Source organism: Solanum verrucosum, unplaced genomic scaffold, assembly GCF_900185275.1.
Source record: "Solanum verrucosum unplaced genomic scaffold, falcon-dt-bn FXZP01000284.1, whole genome shotgun sequence".
In the NCBI taxonomy this organism is placed as follows: Eukaryota; Viridiplantae; Streptophyta; class Magnoliopsida; order Solanales; family Solanaceae; genus Solanum; species Solanum verrucosum.
The window spans coordinates 723,652-745,229 of record NW_026019936.1 but is presented as its reverse complement, the minus strand read 5'-3'; the positions used below and the strand labels follow the sequence as shown (position 1 = coordinate 745,229).

Below are 21,578 nucleotides of genomic sequence, written 5' to 3'. Positions count from 1 at the left end.
CCAACAACAACAAAAAAAAAATAAAAATCTCTGCAACTTTTACTTTTCCGGCAATGTCAACTCACCGGAGAAGAATCATTCTCAGTAACGTCACCGTTAAACTCGGGTGCAGCAGCAGTTGCATCCGGCCAAAACTCTCCAGCATTTTCCACCCAAAACCCCGTAACAGAAAATCCCCAAAATCTCAAACCCACAACAAAAATTACTCAAATTACTCCTCTTGCAGTTCATGGGATACGACGACGACGACTTTCTCTCCTCATTCCGACGCTACAACCAATGAATCTTCCGATTTCAGAACCTCAAAGGCCGTTCAAGGATTCGGCCGGATCGGCGGCGAAAGCGTCGCCGTCGAGAAAGATTCCGACGACCCGTATCTAGATTTCCGTCAGTCAATGCTTCAGATGATTTTGGAAAAGGAGATTTACTCTAAAGACGATTTGAAAGAGCTGTTGAATTGTTTTTTGCAGTTGAATTCGCCGTATTATCATGGGATTATCGTTAGGGCTTTTACCGAAATTTGGAATGGGGTTTTTTCTCTCCGGCCAGGAGTCGCCGGAGCTAGCTCACCGTTCTTGCATGGCGGAGGTCACGTGACTTATAGCTGATACTCACGTGACATCCATTTCGCCGTTTTTGCATGGCGGAGGTCACGTGACTTTTAGGTAATAGTCACGTGACTCTTTTTATTTTCTTTAGTACTAGTAGACTAGTTGTTAATATTTTGCTCGTATTCTTTGAAAATATCGATATATCGGAATTCAAAGAGTTTTGAGCAATATAGGACCCATAAATATTTAGTAATAGAATGGGTTTTCTAGAAATAGTTTATTTATAGTAAGTGTTTTTTTTTTTTTTTAAGTATTTTTGTTTTTTGCTTTTTTTAATTTTTAGAATTAGGAGGAAAAAAAGGGTTCTATTTTCACAGCCTTTTTGATTATGGAGGAAAAAAAATTAATTAAGTTAGTATTTTGTAGTTGGGTGGTCAAAAATGCTGTGAAAATTGTAATCTATTATTAGTAATGTACTGTTTATTTTCTGTCTGCATCATTTTATTTTTATTTTGTATGATGTACTTATTATTTTAGTTAAAACTTTCGACTTCTACTGTATATATAACATTATCACTCATGCAATCGATGAAATCTCAAGTTTGAACTCTAAATATAAAAAAACAACTTTAATAAAGATCATTTCCCTCTTGAAGACTACGTAAATTTCAAGTAGTTTGATTTCAATTGCTTGTATTTATTTTTTAAATATTTGAGTTTAAATGTCAATTCATTTTGAGAGAATTTATAATGAAATATATTAATGAAATTTATAAATATAATGTTGAATTCAGTTGCTGAAATTCAGGCAAAATAGTTGAAATTAGTAAAATGTGTCTTAAAGTTTGTATAAAAAATATCTGCATTTCAATTAACTATATAAACTAAAATATAATTTGTTCTAAAGTGAAAAGATGTAAACTAGAAAAATGTTTATTTCAAAAAGTAACTTTAATTTTGTCCAAGTAAGGGTGCTACTTAAAAAAAAGATATGTACTACTTTTCATGCAGAGCATGATTGTGGAATATTAAAAAGTATAAAATAAAATGGTACTACGTGATTTTAATTTAATTTAACTTTAAAAATTAATTAAACTGATGTATCGACAATATATTTAGAGAACGAAGGGCATAAACATGAAGAAGATTTACTAATATGTAAGAAGATGTGAGTAAGAATATGATGTTTTTTTCTCATGATAATTTTAGGTCATGTAAGCTTAGGTATAATTTTTCATTTATTTTACTATACTAAAATAAAATAAAAATTTAAAATTTTCATAGTTCATATGTAACGATACAATTAACATAGAGGCACTCTATTACTAAACTAATAGGCTTATTGTGTGAACCTTCTATTGAGGAGTCGTTTATACAGACGAACTAACTTCAGATATGCAGTTAATTTTCAAACGATTATTTTAGATCTTAGATGTGATTTTAGGGAGCCTATTTTGACTTAAAAGTGATTTTCCTTCCTTTTTCCCTCCATAATTTGGATCAAAATATTAAATAATGAAAATTTCAATTGTTTATTATATTTATATAAAGGGAACAAAGATGAGTAATACTCTGAAATTTGATGCTTCTATTCTTTTATTCTATTCTATGAATTCTAAAATATACTTTGGTCAAAGATCCTTCATGGGTTTGGAGCTGCAGTCCTCTTATGGTGGGGAAATATAGACATTGGGATTTGGAAAAATAAAATAAAATAAAATAATTTGGAAAATGGACCATAAAATATAAATAAATGCATAAATATAAAATAACAAAAGAGACAATTGTTTTAAATGCAATTAAATGAGAGTGGTAAATAGGTTTTATGTGAGGTTTGGAAGTTTGTACACATACCAACAATTTAATTATCATTAAAACTCAAATGTGGTCATCCCCTCTTGATTGTTCCCCTGCCTTGACATGTGAAAATGCCCCCACCCCCACTAAAAAGTTAAATGTTTTATGAAGATGAAAAAGTTATTTTTTAATCCATTTCGTTCGGTTAGTTTGGAGGGTGATATCTATACAAATGATTAGGAATTGAATTTTTCTTAATGTCTTTTGAGTCGAATCTGTCACATAGGGCTTGGTTAGTGCGATTTACATCTCCTGTATGATTTGCAGACTATTACACAATGAAGGAATTTATCCGGCACACATAAAGTACTCACTATAGACTGTTCACTCGAAGAACAGAGATTGTAGCGATTGCAAATTATCTCGAGATTATTAAAAACAGAGAGGTTATTTTTGAAGGATCCGTAACTTGTTTGGATGGTTGCTACTAATTGTATTGTATTATTAGTTTGAATATAATGTATGTATTAATTATTATTTAAATTTTATTATACAATATACTATGATACATTATCAAACAATACGTAATAATTATCTGAACAGAGTGTTAAATGTGATTAAACATGCAGGGGTCGTTTGGTGTGAGGGATAATACCAAATAGTCCCGGGATTAAATTATAGTACCGCTTATTTTGTTGTTTGGTTGGCAAGTTCGGGATAACTTATCCCGGGATTAATAATTAATACCGGGATAAGTTATCCCTCTCTTGGGGTGGTATAGTAATCCCGGGATAACTTATCCCGGGATAAAATAGGTAAATGACAAAAATGTCTCTTTCAACCCTTTTGTTATATCACTTTTTACATTAATGAAGGGTATTTTTGTAAACAAATAAATTGTTCTTAAAATTTATTATTTTGAATAAAACAAACCAAACACTCAATAAAAAATAATCCCAACACAACTTATCCCATCATAACTAATCCCAACATAACTTATCCCAACATAATTTATCCCATCATAACTAATTTTCAAACCAAACGACCCCGCATAGTCTTAGTCATAATAAAGGACGGGGTATTCACTAAAGTGATGTACCATTTTCACAAATTCAAAGCAAACAAGATACTCCCTTAGTTCATTTTTATTCTTTAAATATTATAAATTTATTTTAATGATATTATTTAATATTTAATGATAAATATAAAATATTATTTTTTATTTTTTAAAATTAAATAAATAATTTATTTTTGATAAGATGGAGGAGTAAAAATACAGGAATGGAGTGAATTTACTCATTATGTCATGCGAATTATGATAGGGTTACTTTACCAAGGCAATTAATATTCATATTTAATCAAACTTTTCAGTACAAAAGTTTTTAATTTCACAAGAAAACAACCCTCTTCTTTTAAGGCTTTTCAATTGCTTAAAGTACAAAAAAAGAGAAGAAGTTGTTTTTAATAATTAAACTATGTCTTTGGTGCCAGTAATTATTACTACGTTCGTTTACTTTTAATTATCATATTTTTTTTAGAGTTAAATTATAAAAAATTGACTAACATTTTACGATTTATTTTTTCATAATATTGATATGTAAAAAATTACATAGTTTTTCGTATAGTTTTTTGAATATCTAAAAAAATTTGTTTAAAATATCGAATTAATATAATTTAATTTAATTTTAAAAAATAATCAAATTAATTTTTTTTAAATGCAATATGATAAATAAAACTGGACGGATGAAATATTAGGCAGAATTGTCTTTATTCAGTTTTTTTTTTTTTTTTTGGGTAACAACCAACTTGCTATTTCAACATTGCTAATAATCATTACACATTGGAAAATAAAATGTTCACGAGCTCCCTTGTACTTAGCTTTTGTGGCTTTGTTGCCTAGACTTTTTGTTAGTAGTCAATATCAAATATCCAATGAAAAATAATTATATATTTTAAATTAGGTAAAATAGTTTATATTATTTATAAAATTTTTAAATTTTTTTTGTAAATATGTTACAATTTGATCCATCTTGAGTGAGGTGACTAACATGCTAATTTTTGGTGAAAGAATCAACTAACTATTAACATACATCAACAAATAACAAAAACGAAGTAGCTCCAACACTTAAAAACAAGATATGTTTCATAATTAAAAATTCATAGTCATCAAATATTGTGGAAGAACCCCCTAGAAATTGAAAGTCATATTTCAAGATATTTATGTAATTTAAAATATAGGGATGCAACTCCAAAATAAAAAAAACTAAACAAAGTCCCGATCTTAGAAATGGACTAGAAATATTCATGGCAATCATTCGATTAACGCTAGGATTACAGTGGAAGTCGTGAAGCAGTCGTTGAAATATGCCATGTACTCAACTAAGAAATAGTAAATGCAGTATCAGTCCGCAAAATTCATAGTGTACTGATAGGATTATCGGTCAGATCCAGTCAATGTACCAGACGTGGTACACATGTCAATCTTTAGTAATTTTTACCAGCGTTGTACCGAATCAACCATGTAGATATCTCATAACAGGCGTGATACCTGAGCCAATTATTTGTATGTACAAGGCGTGGTACCTAAGTCAATCATGAGAATGTCCTGATTATTATTGAAATTTCATTGACACAATTTCATCATCAACGATCTTCTCAAATCATAATAAAATAAATTGGCATGATAAAATAATAGTGATCTTCAAATGATGTTTTTTAGAGCAGAGAAAATCAATTGTTATGATAATACGATTGATTTAAAATGATGATAAATAACAGTTGAGAAAAATAAATATACTCAATTTCACAAAATTTAAGAACAAATTTAAATATCTCAAATAATTTGAAGAACAAATTTAAATACTTTTTCCTAATATAAAAGTCACATTAAGTAAAATATGTAAAGATATATTTAAACCAAACCTATAATAAAAGCCATATATTTGGCTTCAATTACTAACAAAGAATAAAATTGGATCATTTCAAAAACTCAAAAACTAATTTGAAACATTTTCCCTTTTTTTTTTTTTTTTTTTTTAAAAAACAAATGGTCCTAATAATTGGACTTCAAAATATCTGTATCTTTTCTAGCTGGACTTTTCTCATTGACTTGATAGTTAAAATTAAGAATATATCTTCCGATTAATTAGTTTATCAACATGATTAAACTATACACAATATATACATCCAAATAATATATATATTCAGTATAACATATTACTATATTTAATATAAAGTATATTTTGTAATCTAGAATATCAATGATTCAGATTCGTAATTATCCCCAACTTATATGATGAAGAAAAAAAATACCTAGCTATATTTTATTTCATGTTAATTTGTTTTCTTAATGGAAGACATTATTTATTTGACAACAAAAAAGAGACAGAGTGATAGGACAAAAGAATAACATGAAAGTACAAAAGCTGGAAAATAATTGGATATTTAGACCTACAAAAAGGTATTTGAAAAAGAAATGAAAAAGATTTGGGTCCAATTGTTTCTAAAAATTGGAGAGTTGTTTGTACAAAAAAGAAAATAGATTTTCAAATTGTGGTTATTTTTGTTTGAGAAGAAAGTTAGTAGGGGCAAAAACAAGTTTATTGGAAACATGTGGGACTACAAAAGTAGAATTGTCAACTCTAAATAGATGGTTAGAAAACAGTAGCGGAACAAGAATTTTAATTAAGGAGTGTTAAAATATAAAAATAATTAATATCGTGTAGAGTTAAAGAATGTCAATATGTAATATAGATACATAGAAATTATATTTTTACCTAGATACATAGTGTAATTTTCCAATAGAAGAGTGTAAATCGACACTCCTCAAGTGTATATGGCTCCGTCATTTTTTAAAATTTTAACAATTTTTTCTTACTATAAATTTTATTTGTTGTCAATATTAATATATAGAAAAAATCTACAAAAGTTATTTGGAGGTGTGGTTTTGAGACTATTTCTTTTGTCTACTCTCTAGAGTTTGTGTACATTTTTGAGCTAAAACTTCTATTATTGATGATCTATTTTATATCTAATATAGTTTTTAATGTTATAGTTTTAGAATTTAATGGAATTTTTCTGATATTTTGAGTTAATTTTTTTCCCATAGTTCTCGACAAATCTAACAAATGAAATTTGCAAATTTTCTTTTTATGAAACCAAATATACTCCAAGGTTTAGGAAACTTAAAAGGACAAAAATTGCTTAGGAATATTTTTAAGGGACTAATATAAACCTAAGTCCAAAAATGGAGAGTGGTTAGTAAAAAAAAAATCTTAAAGTATTGTTGTATAAGTTTTCATGGAACTGAAAATTCTAATTATTGCTTAACTTATTTTCTATTTTAAAAAATAATCCAAAAGTCATTTGGAGGTGTAATATTTATTACTTCCTCTGTTTTAATTTGTTTATTATGTCTTATGTCGTTTTTTGTATTGCACTTTGAGATTTCGATGGAACTTTCCTAGTTAATTTTTTTTCTCACAATTACCCTCTAAGTGTCTAGTGACTTTTTGTGATAATAATATTTATACAAATTTAATGCCTTATGTTTAAAAATAATAATATAGTGACTATAGTGTAGCTAATATAGGTGGGAACCCCACACACACCAAAATAAGTAAATACATATCAAAATTCATTACAATTTTATAACATAAGATCTCCAAGTAGTGGTATCATGTCAAATGTGCATAGAAACAGAAAGTGACTCCATTGAAATGATAGTTGTTGGAGCAATTTAGTTATTAATCACATCACCTCATTGTTAAAGATTAATAGACAAAATACTAGACTCTAGAGTCCCATATTTACAAAAAGATAAAAGAAATGAATTTGTGATTCTTAACTAGTTACTAGCAATAATGGTTTTGGTTTGGAGCATTAAGATTGAGACTTTAAAATGTGGTTTGATTGGTGGAATTGTGTCAAGTCTTGTCCTAGTTAGTTAAAATATCTATAAAGTAAGGATCATTTTTTTTTAGGATAGAGTCTCCAATAGGATTTTTAGATTTTAAGAGTTCAAATTTCAGACGTCTAATTAAGGATGAATGGATTATAATAATGGATGGAGTCATCTTAGGCAAATGATGGTCCGATACACATTTTTTATTGAAAAATTATGTAGTGTACAGAGGTTAAATAATAGTAATAATTATGAATGAATATTTAATTTTACACATCTTTAATACAATAGAGAAGAAAATTTACACATTTTTCGTCAAATTCTTGACTCCACTTTATTTATAACTATCCTACTACAAGTCATGTTGATTAGTAAAGGTCATTTACCATCTAGGTTCTTCTTTTTAAAAAATAACAATAAAGCTAAATAAATATGGACAAATACCATGCATACTTGGTAATGAGACAAGACATTTCACAAATCTTCAAGACTCAAAAGTAATACTCCTATAATTAAAACTTTAAGTTCATTTAAAAAAAATGTCATTTTCTATGTTTTGTTTAATTATTTAATATTCAAAATTTAGTGACCTAGTTAATTAAAAATTTAAAATTCATTGAAAGGAAAAAATAAATTTTATTTTGATATTTAAATTTGAAATTTCTGATTAAGAATGAAAGCGCTGAATATCCTATCACATATTTAGGTGAAGTTTTATGATTAGTTAGAGATGAATAAACAGTATGTTGATAAGTAGACAAAAATACAAACATTATCTAAGTTCTTATTTAGTTGTTTTCTTAATGGGAGACAATATTGTTTGTCTCCAAATAGGAAGAGACAGAAAGAAAAAAAATTAAGGAAAAAATAGGCTGGAAAGTAACAACACATTTTGGACATGATAAAAAGTGTTTGAAAGAGAAGTGAGTAAGTTTTAGATCCAATTATTTCTCTAAATGGAGAAGACAATGTTTGTGGTTTGATAAAGACATTAATTAGGTCCTATGAAAGTTATAATCATTCTGTTTTAATTTATATGACGTAATTTGAATTGATACGTTTTGGATTTAAGTTACAGTAAGGTAACAAATATTATCTAATTTCTTTCGATCTGTCTCCACTCAACTCAAGTTCACTCCAATTGAGCCTTCTCTTTCTCTACTTCAAAAGTCAAGTTAAATTTAAGAAAAATAATCTCTAAAGGACTTAAGCAATGTTGCTTATAACATTAATCTTAAAATTTTTTATTTAACTTTTTTTAAAAAGAGAAAAGAAAAATGGAATTGCCTTCAAACAGATTTGACAAATAAAAATGATAGTTAATAGTTGGAGCAATTGAGTTCTTATCCCATATTAAAGATTTGATAAAAATGTAAGTCCCATATATAAAAAAGAAAATAATAATAATAAAAAAAGGATTATTATATTTGGTTTAGGGGAAAGTGGGGGTAGAAACTATTATTTTGCCCCAATGAGATGTAAAGTTTTGATTTGCAATATTAACTACTTTTTTATTTGAAACTTTTGCCATGGAATAATATAAAATAGTCATCTGGTAAAGTTTTTTTTTTTTCCATGGAATAATATATTAAAATTTTCCATAAATTCCTCACAAAGTTTGTAAACATTAGAATTTTGTGATGAATTTGTCTTTCATAAATATTTCATGACAAATTTGTATTTTTCTTGTATATAATCTTTAGTCAATAAGAAAATTCATGAATAATCAGTATAGATACAAATAAGATACTTGTTAGATATACTGAATATATTTACAAATTATTACGATTAATCAATTAAAACGACTAGCTAAAAATGTTTTCATACCATATGGTTTCTAATCTGATTCTAATGGGACGAAAGGAGTACTATTTTTTTTAAAAAAAAATGTCATCGATTTCGTATGCCTCAATGGGTGCATTTAGGGCAAAACATTCGAACTCATAAATTTCAAAATTTAACATCGTCTCTACTTTATCTTAATTCCTCCACCCCGACTAAAAAGGTTCGATGAATATAGTGACATTTTAAATTTTAAATCTGCTATCGTCCGACTACCTTACCCCCAACCCAAAGGGCTAGAAATTAATTAACAACACCCTAGTCATGTGATCACAAGTTACTGGTGGAATCCTTGATTGCATATATACATTAGCATTGAATGCAAAATCTCATAGATAAGTTGACACTCAATATAGGAAAACTTGTATCATTATTTTGACAGTTCATATATCTCAGATTCAGATTCATAAGTCTCTTTCCTTGCAAATTCCCAAAACAAGTTATTAAAGTCCTTGTTTGCAAGTTATCTACCTAGAAATCATCATAGGGATCCCATTGTCAAAATTTTTTTTTTTAATCCTTTAAAATAAAGATTTCTCCATTTCAATTTCTATGATGTAATTTGACTGAGCACGGGGTTAAATATGTTTTTTTTTTAAAAAATCCGTGGTATAAAAATAAGTCATAACAATGTATGGTTATAAATTGGCTCATTAAGGGTAAAATGGATATTTTAAGATTAAATTGTTACTAAATATAAAATTATGTCATTTTTGGGACTGATGGTAAAAGAAAGTGTGTCACATATATTGAAACTGAGGGATTAACATTCAATTTGTTTGTTTGATTTTGTCTTGACGTGATTGTTTAAGAAAGTAAAAAAGACTTTTAAATTTTCTGTTCTTAAATTAAAGATATGTCGAATGTACTGAAGTGTTCTTTAATCTCGTGGTCTTAAACATGTAGTGTTCTTTAATTTTGCGGTCTTAAACATGTCATAAAGTTGGAATTAAGGAGTTGCTAAGAAATGAAAGAGATATTTCTTAAACAGATTAAAAAGAAAAATAGATAAACAAATTAAAATACGGGGAGTAATAGTTTTAAAACTAGTATTAAAGGTGGTTGGAAATAAAAGAAATAAATGATTCTTTTTATATAGAATGATCTATTTTAAAGAACATCTTCCTCGCTCTGATCAAATATATCAATAATTGTGAAAGGCCCAAAACAATTGCTCTAACGACCCTTTCTACATGATAACAAGGTCCAACGAAGAATATAACATATAATCGATGATTAATGTATTTTAAATGACACAATACAAAATTAAAAAGAGCTTTTACAAAGAATTATGGGATAATCTTCCACAATAACATATATCTAGTAAAATTTCACAAGTGAATCTGAAAACAATCAAATAGACACAAACTTTACTTCTACCTTTGTGAGGCAAAAATATTATTTTCGATAGATCGACTAAAGAAAGTGTAATCAAAGCAATATACATTAGAAAATGGACTTTTTGAATTTGACCATCAATCTATGAAGTAATGTACCATTAATTGGGTCCATAATATATTATGAGGTCTACATTTAAATCCATACAAAATTTGAATATAAGAATGACAAAATATTATTGGGCTTTAGCCCATACAACAATTCATAAACTCAAAATAAAAAAATAAAAAATGAGGGGTACCAACTTCTGTACCATTTGTATTTGGTCATTATAATGAATTTTTAATTGTTCTTGGAAATGAAACTTTCATTAATGGTCATTAATTAACAGAGAAGATGACCTCGAAATTTTAAATAATAAAAATTAATTATTTCCTGTTTATTGACAGCTTACAGCCTGCAGATTAAAGGCCTATTGATTTGTTCATTTTCTGGGATCAACATTCAAATTATCTATTTTTAATGGTTTTAACTTTTAAATTTTAATCAAAGTGTGGTTTGTTTTTTCTCAGGTTCGAAATGCTTGTTATCCATAATTTTTAATAGGTTAATATAGGTCGAAACTCAAAATTTACTCATATAAAATATCACACAATCAACTCACTAAAATATGTGCAGGTTAACAAAATATAGGAATTATAATATAGAATTTATATTATTATAGAGATTAGTAATGTAAGAATTATAACAAAAAAGAGTAGTATTTTTTATACTAAAATATAATTTAAAGGCGAAATTTAAAATGTGAGTTTATTTTTAAATTTAATAAATTTAAAAGAGTATTAATGATAATAGAAACAAAAGATAAATATGTTGGAGTCTCACATCATTTGTAGGATGGGAACATAGATTTTTTATATGCTTTTGGATAATTCTCTACTGTGAGGTTAAGTTAAGTTCAATATCGATCTATTTCTTTTATCATGGTACCAAAACCTGACTCATTCTAGTTCATTATTTATCAAAATAAATGGAAATTTATTTTTTGATGTTTTATTTCGTGTATTAATTAATATGCTTTAGTGTTATTCTATATTATATTAGCTAAGTACAAAATAATACCTTTGGGATTTGGTTTAGTGTTTGGTTGCGATTATTTATCTCGGTTATAATTTCAAGATTATAATCCTAAAATAACCTTAATTTAACCCAAAAATTCCTAATTGATAACTAAATTATACCAAAATTATCTATTCACGATTCAAAATTTATATACCATAATATTTTATCCAATATATCAAATTAATCAAATATTTTTTAATTTCACAAATTTTAAAAACTATTTAGGTTTATAATTAGATATATAGATTGTACTTATTTTTTACAGCCACAAAATTAATTAATTTTCTCGAATAACAATACAAGCAAAGACAAAGATAGATATATCTTGTCTTGAAATAAGACAAAAACATACGGCATAGCTTATGTAGAAATGCTTCTATGAAACCCCACAAATAATTTTGGATAAAATTAAAATGAAATCAATATATCATATATATTTTTAGTTCAACTTAGCATTAATTATTTATTCTTTTCATTTTATTTTAATAGTTGTTTTAGCTAAAAGAAAAATCTCAAAATGAACTATGCCCTTAATGTCACAGAGTTAGAGTCAGAATCAGATCCTCCGCTTTAAACTAATTTTTGTGGTTGAGTTAGATTCAAAATCCATTTATCATGATATCAGAATCAAATCATTCGATATTACGAACTGAAATCAAACAACGTCTGAATGTGAACAGAACACCCTACGACTAGACCGTGCTCGAATGTGCGCAACTGGGGGAAGGGGGGGGGGGGGGATGACGAATATGATATATCATGATGGATGAAATCCTGGACTTACTTAATTTTTATGATTCAAATAATTTTTAAAATTGAGTTAGACTCATATTTATTTATTACTCTCTCTGTCTTTAATTACTTGTCCACTTTAATATTGACACACCTATTAAGAAAGCAATAATTAACATAGTGAGTTTATCATTTTATCCCCTATTAATTATGAAGTGGATGAATTAAAAAGAAGTTCTACTTTTTTCAAAGTAATTAATTGAGGGTATAATAAGTAAAAAAAAATTGTCCTTTCTTGATTTGTCAAAATGGATAAGTAATTAAAGACAACTAAAAAAGGAAAAATGAACAAGTAATTAGGGACAGAGAGAGAATTGATTAACGTGAAACTTTTCCATATAAAAAATGATTAATAGCACAAAGTTTAATTAGAAGGTTCGCCACTCAGAAAAAAGAATCTTGGCGCTGAGATTAAGGCCATCATTTAGTTATATTAGCAATAATATACTTTATTTAAGTATATATAATATAGTTTTTTTTTGTAACGTTAAGTTGGATAGTTGACAATAATTAATTTTTGGTATTTTCTTTATTTATTATTATTTATTTTTACATTGCTATATAAAGTACTCGATTTTTGGGAGAGAGAGCATAAATAGTGGAGTATATTATGCTAAGTTGTTTCCAAAAAAAATTGTTGGTTTTGTGGTCCTTTTTAGATTTTTATTTATGAAAAACCGTGTAAAATATATTATTTATTATTCACTCTTCTATTCCTTTCTTATTCTGAATTAATTTGTTTTTTCATTATTGGCCAATCAATATTTAAATGTTGAAGACAACCACATACTTTTATCAAGGAAATAAAAAAAAATATATACCAAAATTCATGATTAATTCTATTTAGCGATAGATTATAATAAAAGTTATTTTCGAGCAATTGAATGTAGAGGTAGTTTATGGATTTATTCAAATTTAGTAGTATTGACTTTGATGCATTACTTTTAGATGTACATGTAAAGTGATAAATAAATATAAATAATAGATTTCAAATTCAGATATATCAAATGAGTTGTAGTAGAATTTCGAACTCGAACCTATAATATTGAAAGATTGAATCCACCTATGCTATTTCATATATTGGATGATAGTTCACACGAAAAATAATTTTCATTTATAACACACAAATCATGTGTATATAGCTATAAAAAAATTGAAACTAATTATGAAATTCATCGCTAATATAATCTACCACTAAATAGGTCATTGCTAACTATTTTTTTTAATAACCCCCATTAATATTATTGTTGATTTTTTTGTTGTTAAGCTACACAAGTTGTTCATCAGACATGCATATAGTTTCAGAAAATGTTGAAAAGCAATATCCATTATAAACTCATGCAATGAAGGGGAGGAGCCACAATTTCCATTTTATGTCTGTATTTATAATAGATATTGAATTTTTATGACTTTTTCGTATATTTATTTTTTTATATTTTAAATTTTCTTAATAAAAATTATAACTCTACCGACTGAACAAATGCACATGTAATAGGTAGTTTCTTCGAAGTCTCGACTGAATCCGAATCGCGCATTACTAGGTCCATTCAGAGTTGGCACTCCTATTAGAATTTTTTCCGTATCTACAACTCAAACTCAAAACTTCTGATTAAGAGTGAAGCAGTCTCACACCAAAAATTATGATAGGTCATGTAATAGGTGCTCAAATGGAACTAGTGTCATTGTATGATAAATAAGAATTTAGAGAAGTATATATGGTAATTAGTATATAATATAGTTTTTATAATATAAGGACCACAAAAACACATGGAGTTTAATCTTGTGGCAGTGACATTCTCCCTTTCGATCCCATAAGGTTTCTTGTTTCTTTCTCTATTCTTTTCTACTCCAAAAACAAATCCATTTAGCCAGTGAGGATTGAAGTGATAAGGTAACCCTACCCTAAAACAAAACAAAAATTTCCCTCCAACATCTTGTTTTTCATTATTCAACCTCCCCCCCCCCCTGCACCCCAACCCCTCCCCGTCCCTGCCCCCGAGAGGGGGGAGGAGGGTCGGAGATAGGGGGTATAAAAGGGTTTTATATAGTTGATTCCGACTTATTTTGCAACTGAGACATAGTTATTAATGAGGTTTATATATATGGTAGATGATAATTACCGAATTCCCTCGATCACTTTTTTTTTGTATTTATTTATTTATATTTTAAATCTTTTTTAGTGAAAATCTTGATTTTGTACCAGTTTCTGAAAATTTGAATTAGTTTAACCAAAGACTAATTAGACATGATTTCATTGTATTTTGAAAGTAAAAAAAAGAGTATAATTCAAAGTTGAAATAGAAAAAGGATATTTTACAATTTCAACTATTATTTAAAATATTCCAAATCATATTCTTCGATCGCATGTTAAGTTTAGATCATTAAAATAAAAATATCATACAAGTGGCTACGTCGAACATTCAAAATGGTAAAACACGCATCACGATATTGCAACACAATATTGTGATGCATGTGATGTATGAGTTTGTAGAAAGAATTCTCAAGAATTTCAAAGTTATATAATGTGCCCATTTAAATTGGTCGAAAATCCTCAAAAAATTTCTTCAATATAAAAAACTTAAACGTCTGACATCTGTAATAAAATGAATCATCGCTTCTCAAGTCCCTCGATTGATTCTACCATAGAGGCCAACGATATTGATTACTACTTTTTTAACTTTGAGAAATCAAATCCAATCACCATATAAGGACATAAAAAAAAGTGACTTTTTATTTTTTATTTTTTTTCCTCACAAATTTAGGTTTATGTTTATGATAAATTTTTGCAGAAAAAAGGACCACTCCAAAAAATTCAGGCCCAGTAGTATTGTAACTATCAAGATAATGACTTTCCAATTTTAAAAAAAATCTGGGCTTTCATTATTTAATCAGCAGTTAATGTATGTGTTGTAAACTTCAAATTTCTGCAAAATCTGGTCATATTATATTATATTATTTTTATTCAAACAATACAAAACTGTTTAAAAACTCGTAAAATAAGTCATTCCAAATGGGGTCTAGCTTTTATACACGATGAGATTATCTAAAATATAATTATTGATAATCGTTCATAAATAGAAAGACTACTAACCTACGTGCGACGTGTCGATTTATTTGTATTGTTTTTCTTTTTAGACAATTATTTAGTTTTAACTTTTCACCTGACTTGTTTAAGATAACAAAATTAAAATATATTTTGATACATTCTGGATTCTACGTTTTTAGTTTAAGATCACAAGATTTAAAAATATTTTTAATTTTTGAACTCCGTATCAAATCAAAACCAAACAAACAAATTGAAACAAAGTGAGTTAAAAAAATAAGTTAGGTTATCTAGTGAAGGCTTACAACATGTTTACAATATCAAGGTAAATACTTATCCACACAAAGTATTTGCATCAAAATAATTCATCTTGTCGTGCTTAAGTGATTTAATGAAGTAAAAATACAATAACCACGAATATGTAAAAGCGAAACTAGTAACTTTGGTTAAAACTCAATATTTGACTTAAGAAATGTATTGAATATATATAAAATATTAATTTATGATTCAATAATTTAAACAAATTAGAATATCAAAGAGACATTAAGTATTTATTGATTTGAAATAAATATTCGATACACGATAATTTTTTTTGCCTAATTTGTGTTATTGTGTGTGTTTTGTCATTGAATAGTGTTTATAGCATTTGGGCTATTTATAATGGTGTGACACTCATAAAAAAAGTGTACAGTTGTCTATTGTACCATTGGATAACTCTTTAGTCCTCAAATATTAAATTTACCCAACCAACATTTATTTCAATTTCAGCTCTGCATTTAATAGAACAATTTTGTTACAAATTTGGTAAAAAAAAGAAGCCATTCAATGATATATTCAGAGTAATTCCACAAAATGAAATTTAAAAAAATGTAAAGTATACACAAAATATATTTTGGATACATATGAATTAAATTCAGAGGTTTTCATCTTGATTTGTCAAATTCTAACCCCCTTGTTAGTAGTTGAACTAAAGATCAAAGTTGTTTATCGACCGTTCACTAGCTCTATTCTCCTACTTCATGAGTTTTGAATTTAGTAAGTACTCTTTCGATTGTATTCCATAATATAATATGGTGAAATAGATTAATATGCATTTATCCTTAATTAATTAAAAGTATCTAATTCAAACCTTACGGAGTCATTTAAAAAAAAATGTTTTACTCCTAAAATAAGACTTCAAACGCCCGTATTAATCAGGCCCCAAAGCAGAAACCAAACCTCAGATATAAAATTTTTAAAAAACACATTTATGCAATAATATTTAATATAAATAAAACACTACAATTAATTTAATGCACTTGCTAACTACACCAACAAGAAGAAATAACAAAAATTACTACTACTACTACTAAAAAGAGATCAAAAACATTAAAAGTGAGTCAACAACAACTTTATAGAAGCAAAAAAAAAAATAGAACTACTACTCCACTAGTATACATATACATTTTACATTTTTTTTTCTAATTTCTTTGTTCCAAAATCAAAAGATAATAAAACAATGCTATCAACATTGTTTTTTTCTTTGAATAACCTCATCTTCTTCTAACAACAAAGACAAACAAGTACTAGTACTAGTAATAGATGAACTAGTAGAACAAGAAGAAGAACAAAATGACAATGGAGATGTGAAAGAATGACTTGTTGTTGTTGTTGTTGTTGTTGAAGATGATAAACATTGTTGTTCTTCATCAATAGTTGTCATTATTATCGTAGACTCATCAACACCAACACCAACACCAGCACCAACGCCAACACCAACATTAATATTATTATTGTTGTTGTCACTAAAAGTTGCAAGATTGACTAATAAATCAACAAAAGCACCAACAATATAACCATGGTTACTTTTGCAATTGACCTTCAAATAACAAGTCAACAACTCTTCAAGATTTTCCCAATCTTTAATCTCATATGCTTCCACCATTTCCTCCATTGATTTTCTAAAATCAACAAAAGGATCATTTGAATCCAATCCCATTGGAACAAAACTAATAATATTACCTTCATCAACAACATTAATATTAGTACTAGTAATACTAATATTCTTGTTTTCTTGAAAATCAAGAATTGAACTTGTTTCTTCTGGCTCAAAAAATAACCTCTCTTTCTCTAATCTCAACCCTTTAATCACTTTCTCTATACAATCTTGACCATTGATAGTTGTAGTAGAGGAAGAACTTGTTTCATCAATTTCACTAAAAAGTCATCAAAACTATAACTTGTTGTGTCATTAATATCATCAAGATGATAAGTGGAGTTGTAAATGTTGTGTTGATTCTTTTCTAATCTAAATGAAAGTGTTTTAGGTTTTCCACAAGTTGGTAATGACCATGGCCATGGAGAAGGAGAAGTAGAAGTAGGAGTAGAAGAAGAGGAATTTTGTGATGAGTTCTTGAAGAGAGAAGAGAGTTTCATATTTGACCTTTTTTGTTTTTGTTTTGTTTTGTTTGAATGAAATGAAAAATAATGAGAGGAGAGAACTAACTCTTGAAATTTGAATAGTTGGTGTGATGGTGGGTAAAAATTAATGGGATCTTTTATTTTTATTTTATTTTATTTGGTTGGAGTTAGGGTTGGGGTTTGGGGTTGGGGGGGGGGGTGTTTGGTTTTTTCTTCTTCTAGCTATGTTGGGATGTGGAGTATTGTTGGTTGTGAATAGTTGTGAGTGAAATTAATGTTAGGTAGTTTATCGTGGTATTTAAGTTCTATGTATTGACGATGAAAAATATATTATATAATTAGATTATTTTTTATAAATAAATTGTTTAGTAAATAATAATTGATATGTAGTTTAATGAAAATATTAACTAACCTTGTTATTACATAATTTTTTTTGTTATTATTAGTGTATATAATTTAAATTCAATTAACAGAAGTAAGGCCAATGAAAAAATAGGGGAGGAGGTTGTCACTGTTAGTGGCGGAATAACATATACGTTGAAAACTTACACTGTATAGTCAGATAAAATAAATTTTAATGTATATATATTGAATATTGTTATTCTTTGATTTTTACGCAATTTTACTTATTTATATTTTGATATTTTTTAATCAAAATTTTAGCTCCACCATTAATTATTGTGATGAGGTCTTGAAGGGACAAGAGAGTTTCATGTTTTTCTTTTTCTTTTCTTTTTGTTTGAATGAGAGGAGAGAACTAACTCTTCAAATTTGAATAGTTGGTTTGATGGTGAGTAAAAATTTATCAGACCTTTAAAAATATATATGTTTTATTTTGTGGGGTTTTGTTTTTTCTTCTTTTAGATATGTATTGAGTTGTGACGATCAATCAGATATAAAAATTTATCTACATCAAATATTTATATTAAACTAAAATATTGATATTTTAATTGTTATAATTAAGAAGCAAAAAGAGTATACAAAACACACATATTATGTTATCATTTGTTTGATATAAACATCGAATACATTTATTTTTTTCACCACAACGTAACCTGTGGTTTAATAAAAAAATTAATACCTTTGTTCAAATTTTATATATATACTGAGAAATTCATTAATATCTATAATTATTTGATTTTAAATTTAATTGTTAATATTATTATAAATTAATTTAAAATTAATATTTTTTAAATTTTAAATTATTAGTTTATCATACTTATGAGTGGAGTCATCTTTAGGCGAAGAATGATTCAGTGTATATTCTTTATTGAAAAATTACGTAATATGCATAAATTAAATACTAGTTATTATGAATATATATTTAATTTGAAAAAATTTATATATATTTTTTTAATTTCTAATTCCGTCGTTGTTCATGTTGTGATTGTTGGTTGTGAATAAGTGAATATAAAATTAAAATGAAATTTATATTTTGTTAATTGTGGAAGGCAATTAATGCAATGTGGACAGTTTGTTGTTCAAAACATATGATTCTAAAGAAGTTGGCCCATGAAAAGAAAGGGGGTTGGTGGGGTATACTACTTTATATGTAATATATACGTTATACTATTTTATAAGTAAGTGAATTAAATACTAGTTCAGAAAAAAAATCAGAAGGTCCCATCTAGTAATTGTATAATTAAATAATATAGTGGTACTGCTATTTAATATTTTCATCAAATGCAACTAACGTAGATGGTAATGAGATATTAAAGAATCAGTTTATTCATAATTAGATGTTTCGAATTCGAGGTATGAAACAATTTTTGATGATTAATGAACAATTTGAAGTGCTTCGGATTTGAATCAGGAAGTCATCTCTGATGATGAATGAGCAATTTGAAGTGCTTTTCTTGCGTATTCTTGGTAAATCAGCGTTATTGATATGCAATCTGATTTAAATTCAATATAGTAATATAATGAATAAAAAAATTATTGGGAGCATTACGTCAAAAGATAAACCCTACAATAGTCAAATTCAAATTTAATCAAATTTCAATATATATATATATATATATATATATACCGAATATCGAATGAAAATAATAAAATTAATACATCAGATTTAAAGCCTTAATTGCAATAGAAAAAAAGGAGGGAGTTAGGTTTAGGGCTTTAGATGTTTGGCCATGGTTGAGATTTGAAAAAGAAATTGTATAATTAAAATTGAAATAGATATTTAAAAATTAAAGTTATGTTTAACATAAAATTACGGTTCAAATTTTACAAGGAAAACTTGAAAAATGGAAATATTCTTAAAATGTATTTTTTCAAACTTCAAATTGTACTTTTATATATATATATATATATATATATATATATATATTTCTTTCAAGTTTGAAATTGAATACATCATACCATCATCATATAGTCTCATAGATCGACCCACATTTTTTTTAAAAGACGAATTGATACATATGGGCTTTCGTCATTCATCTTATCATGCGCTAGACATTTTATGTTGAGGTAAGCATACTGTAATACAATTTATAGAGGCTTAGGGGATAGCTAAACGACCGATTAAAGATCAAACAAGCGGATGCAATCAAATAACATCGTCACTTTCTCTGTCTTTTACATTTTTGCCTCTATTGTTTTCATTTTTGTAGTTATTCTAAACAATCCTTCCAACTATCAAAGAGTATCATTGAATAGATTAATTTATTTATTTTTCATTAAAAATCTCGAATTTAAATCTTGTAAATGAAAATGAATTTGGGTCATATATAACAACAATATACCAATTAATTATTGCAAGGTTTAAAAGAATTAAAGATTTTCCTCTCTATTTATCCCTCTCTATGGAGGCAATATACTAATATCACTACATTTTCCCCCTTTTTTCAAAGTAAATAGGGATAAGGGTCTGAAAAATATCCCAACTTTGGTCGAATTTGCTGTTGCGATACTAAACTTTCATGAGGACCTATTACCTCCCTAGACTATTTAATACCGTATTTTTTACCCCCTGAACTATTTAATAGTGTATTTTAAAGGTATATATGTGCCCACGTGGACACATTACTATTTAAAATTTTGTATTATTTTTTATGTCCACCTGGGCAAATATATATGTTTAAAATACGGTATTAAATAGTCTAGGGAGGTAATAGGTCCTCATGAAAGTTTAGTATTGCAACAGCAAATCCGACCAAAGTTGAGGTATGTTTCAGACCCTTATCCCAAGTAAATATATTGCAAGGTTTAAAAGAATTATATATATATAAAACTTAAACTAAAAATAATAGCATCACCTAACAATTCACTTCAATGTTATCAATTTTATTTCTTTGACTGATTTTTTTATTCTTCTTAATTTATTCAACAATTAAGTCATGTTTTTATTATCTTAAGATGGGGCTTTTGGGTGATTGAGTCATTAATAAAGTTATCATCACACAATTTATAAGTCATGAATTTAAGTTGTAAAAATAACTGCTAATGGTTATATTACTGTGTACATCACATTTTTTAAAGTACGATTATTTTTTGAATTATATATAAATATAAATATTTAATGCATCAGATTGTCATTTCTAGTGAAAAAAATGGGAGTTAAAAGAGATTGAGACATTGAAGAGACTTTAAATGATAATATATTACTTTTTGGGCTCACAAAATTTTGTAGGTGACTCCATTTAATGATATATAGATGAAAAATATTAAGTACGTATTAATAAGTCCAGGAAAATGACGTTTAATTATAATTGCAGACATAATTAAATTTGTGTCCCAGGGTAGGGAGTAAATGATTTATTATAGGGAAAAAAGATAAATATACCCTTGA

The 21,578-nt window shown here is 27.1% G+C and overlaps 2 protein-coding genes across 2 annotated transcripts; one reads left to right on the top strand and one right to left on the bottom strand.

The window, feature by feature from the left end:
* Nucleotides 1-1,040, top strand: LOC125836473 (transcription repressor OFP6-like). The gene is made up of 2 exons (XM_049515649.1): nucleotides 1-620; nucleotides 660-1,040. Exon 1 carries the CDS (start codon nucleotides 54-56, stop codon nucleotides 606-608), a length of 555 nt encoding a protein of 184 aa, XP_049371606.1. The 5' UTR covers nucleotides 1-53; the 3' UTR covers nucleotides 609-620; nucleotides 660-1,040.
* Nucleotides 1,041-16,870: 15,830 nt separating this feature from the next.
* Nucleotides 16,871-17,803, bottom strand: LOC125836358 (transcription repressor OFP15-like). The gene is given in 2 exon segments (XM_049515537.1): nucleotides 16,871-17,590; nucleotides 17,593-17,803. Coding segments are annotated over 2 exon segments (909 nt in total). The 3' UTR covers nucleotides 16,871-16,892.
* Nucleotides 17,804-21,578: the final 3,775 nt, after the last annotated feature.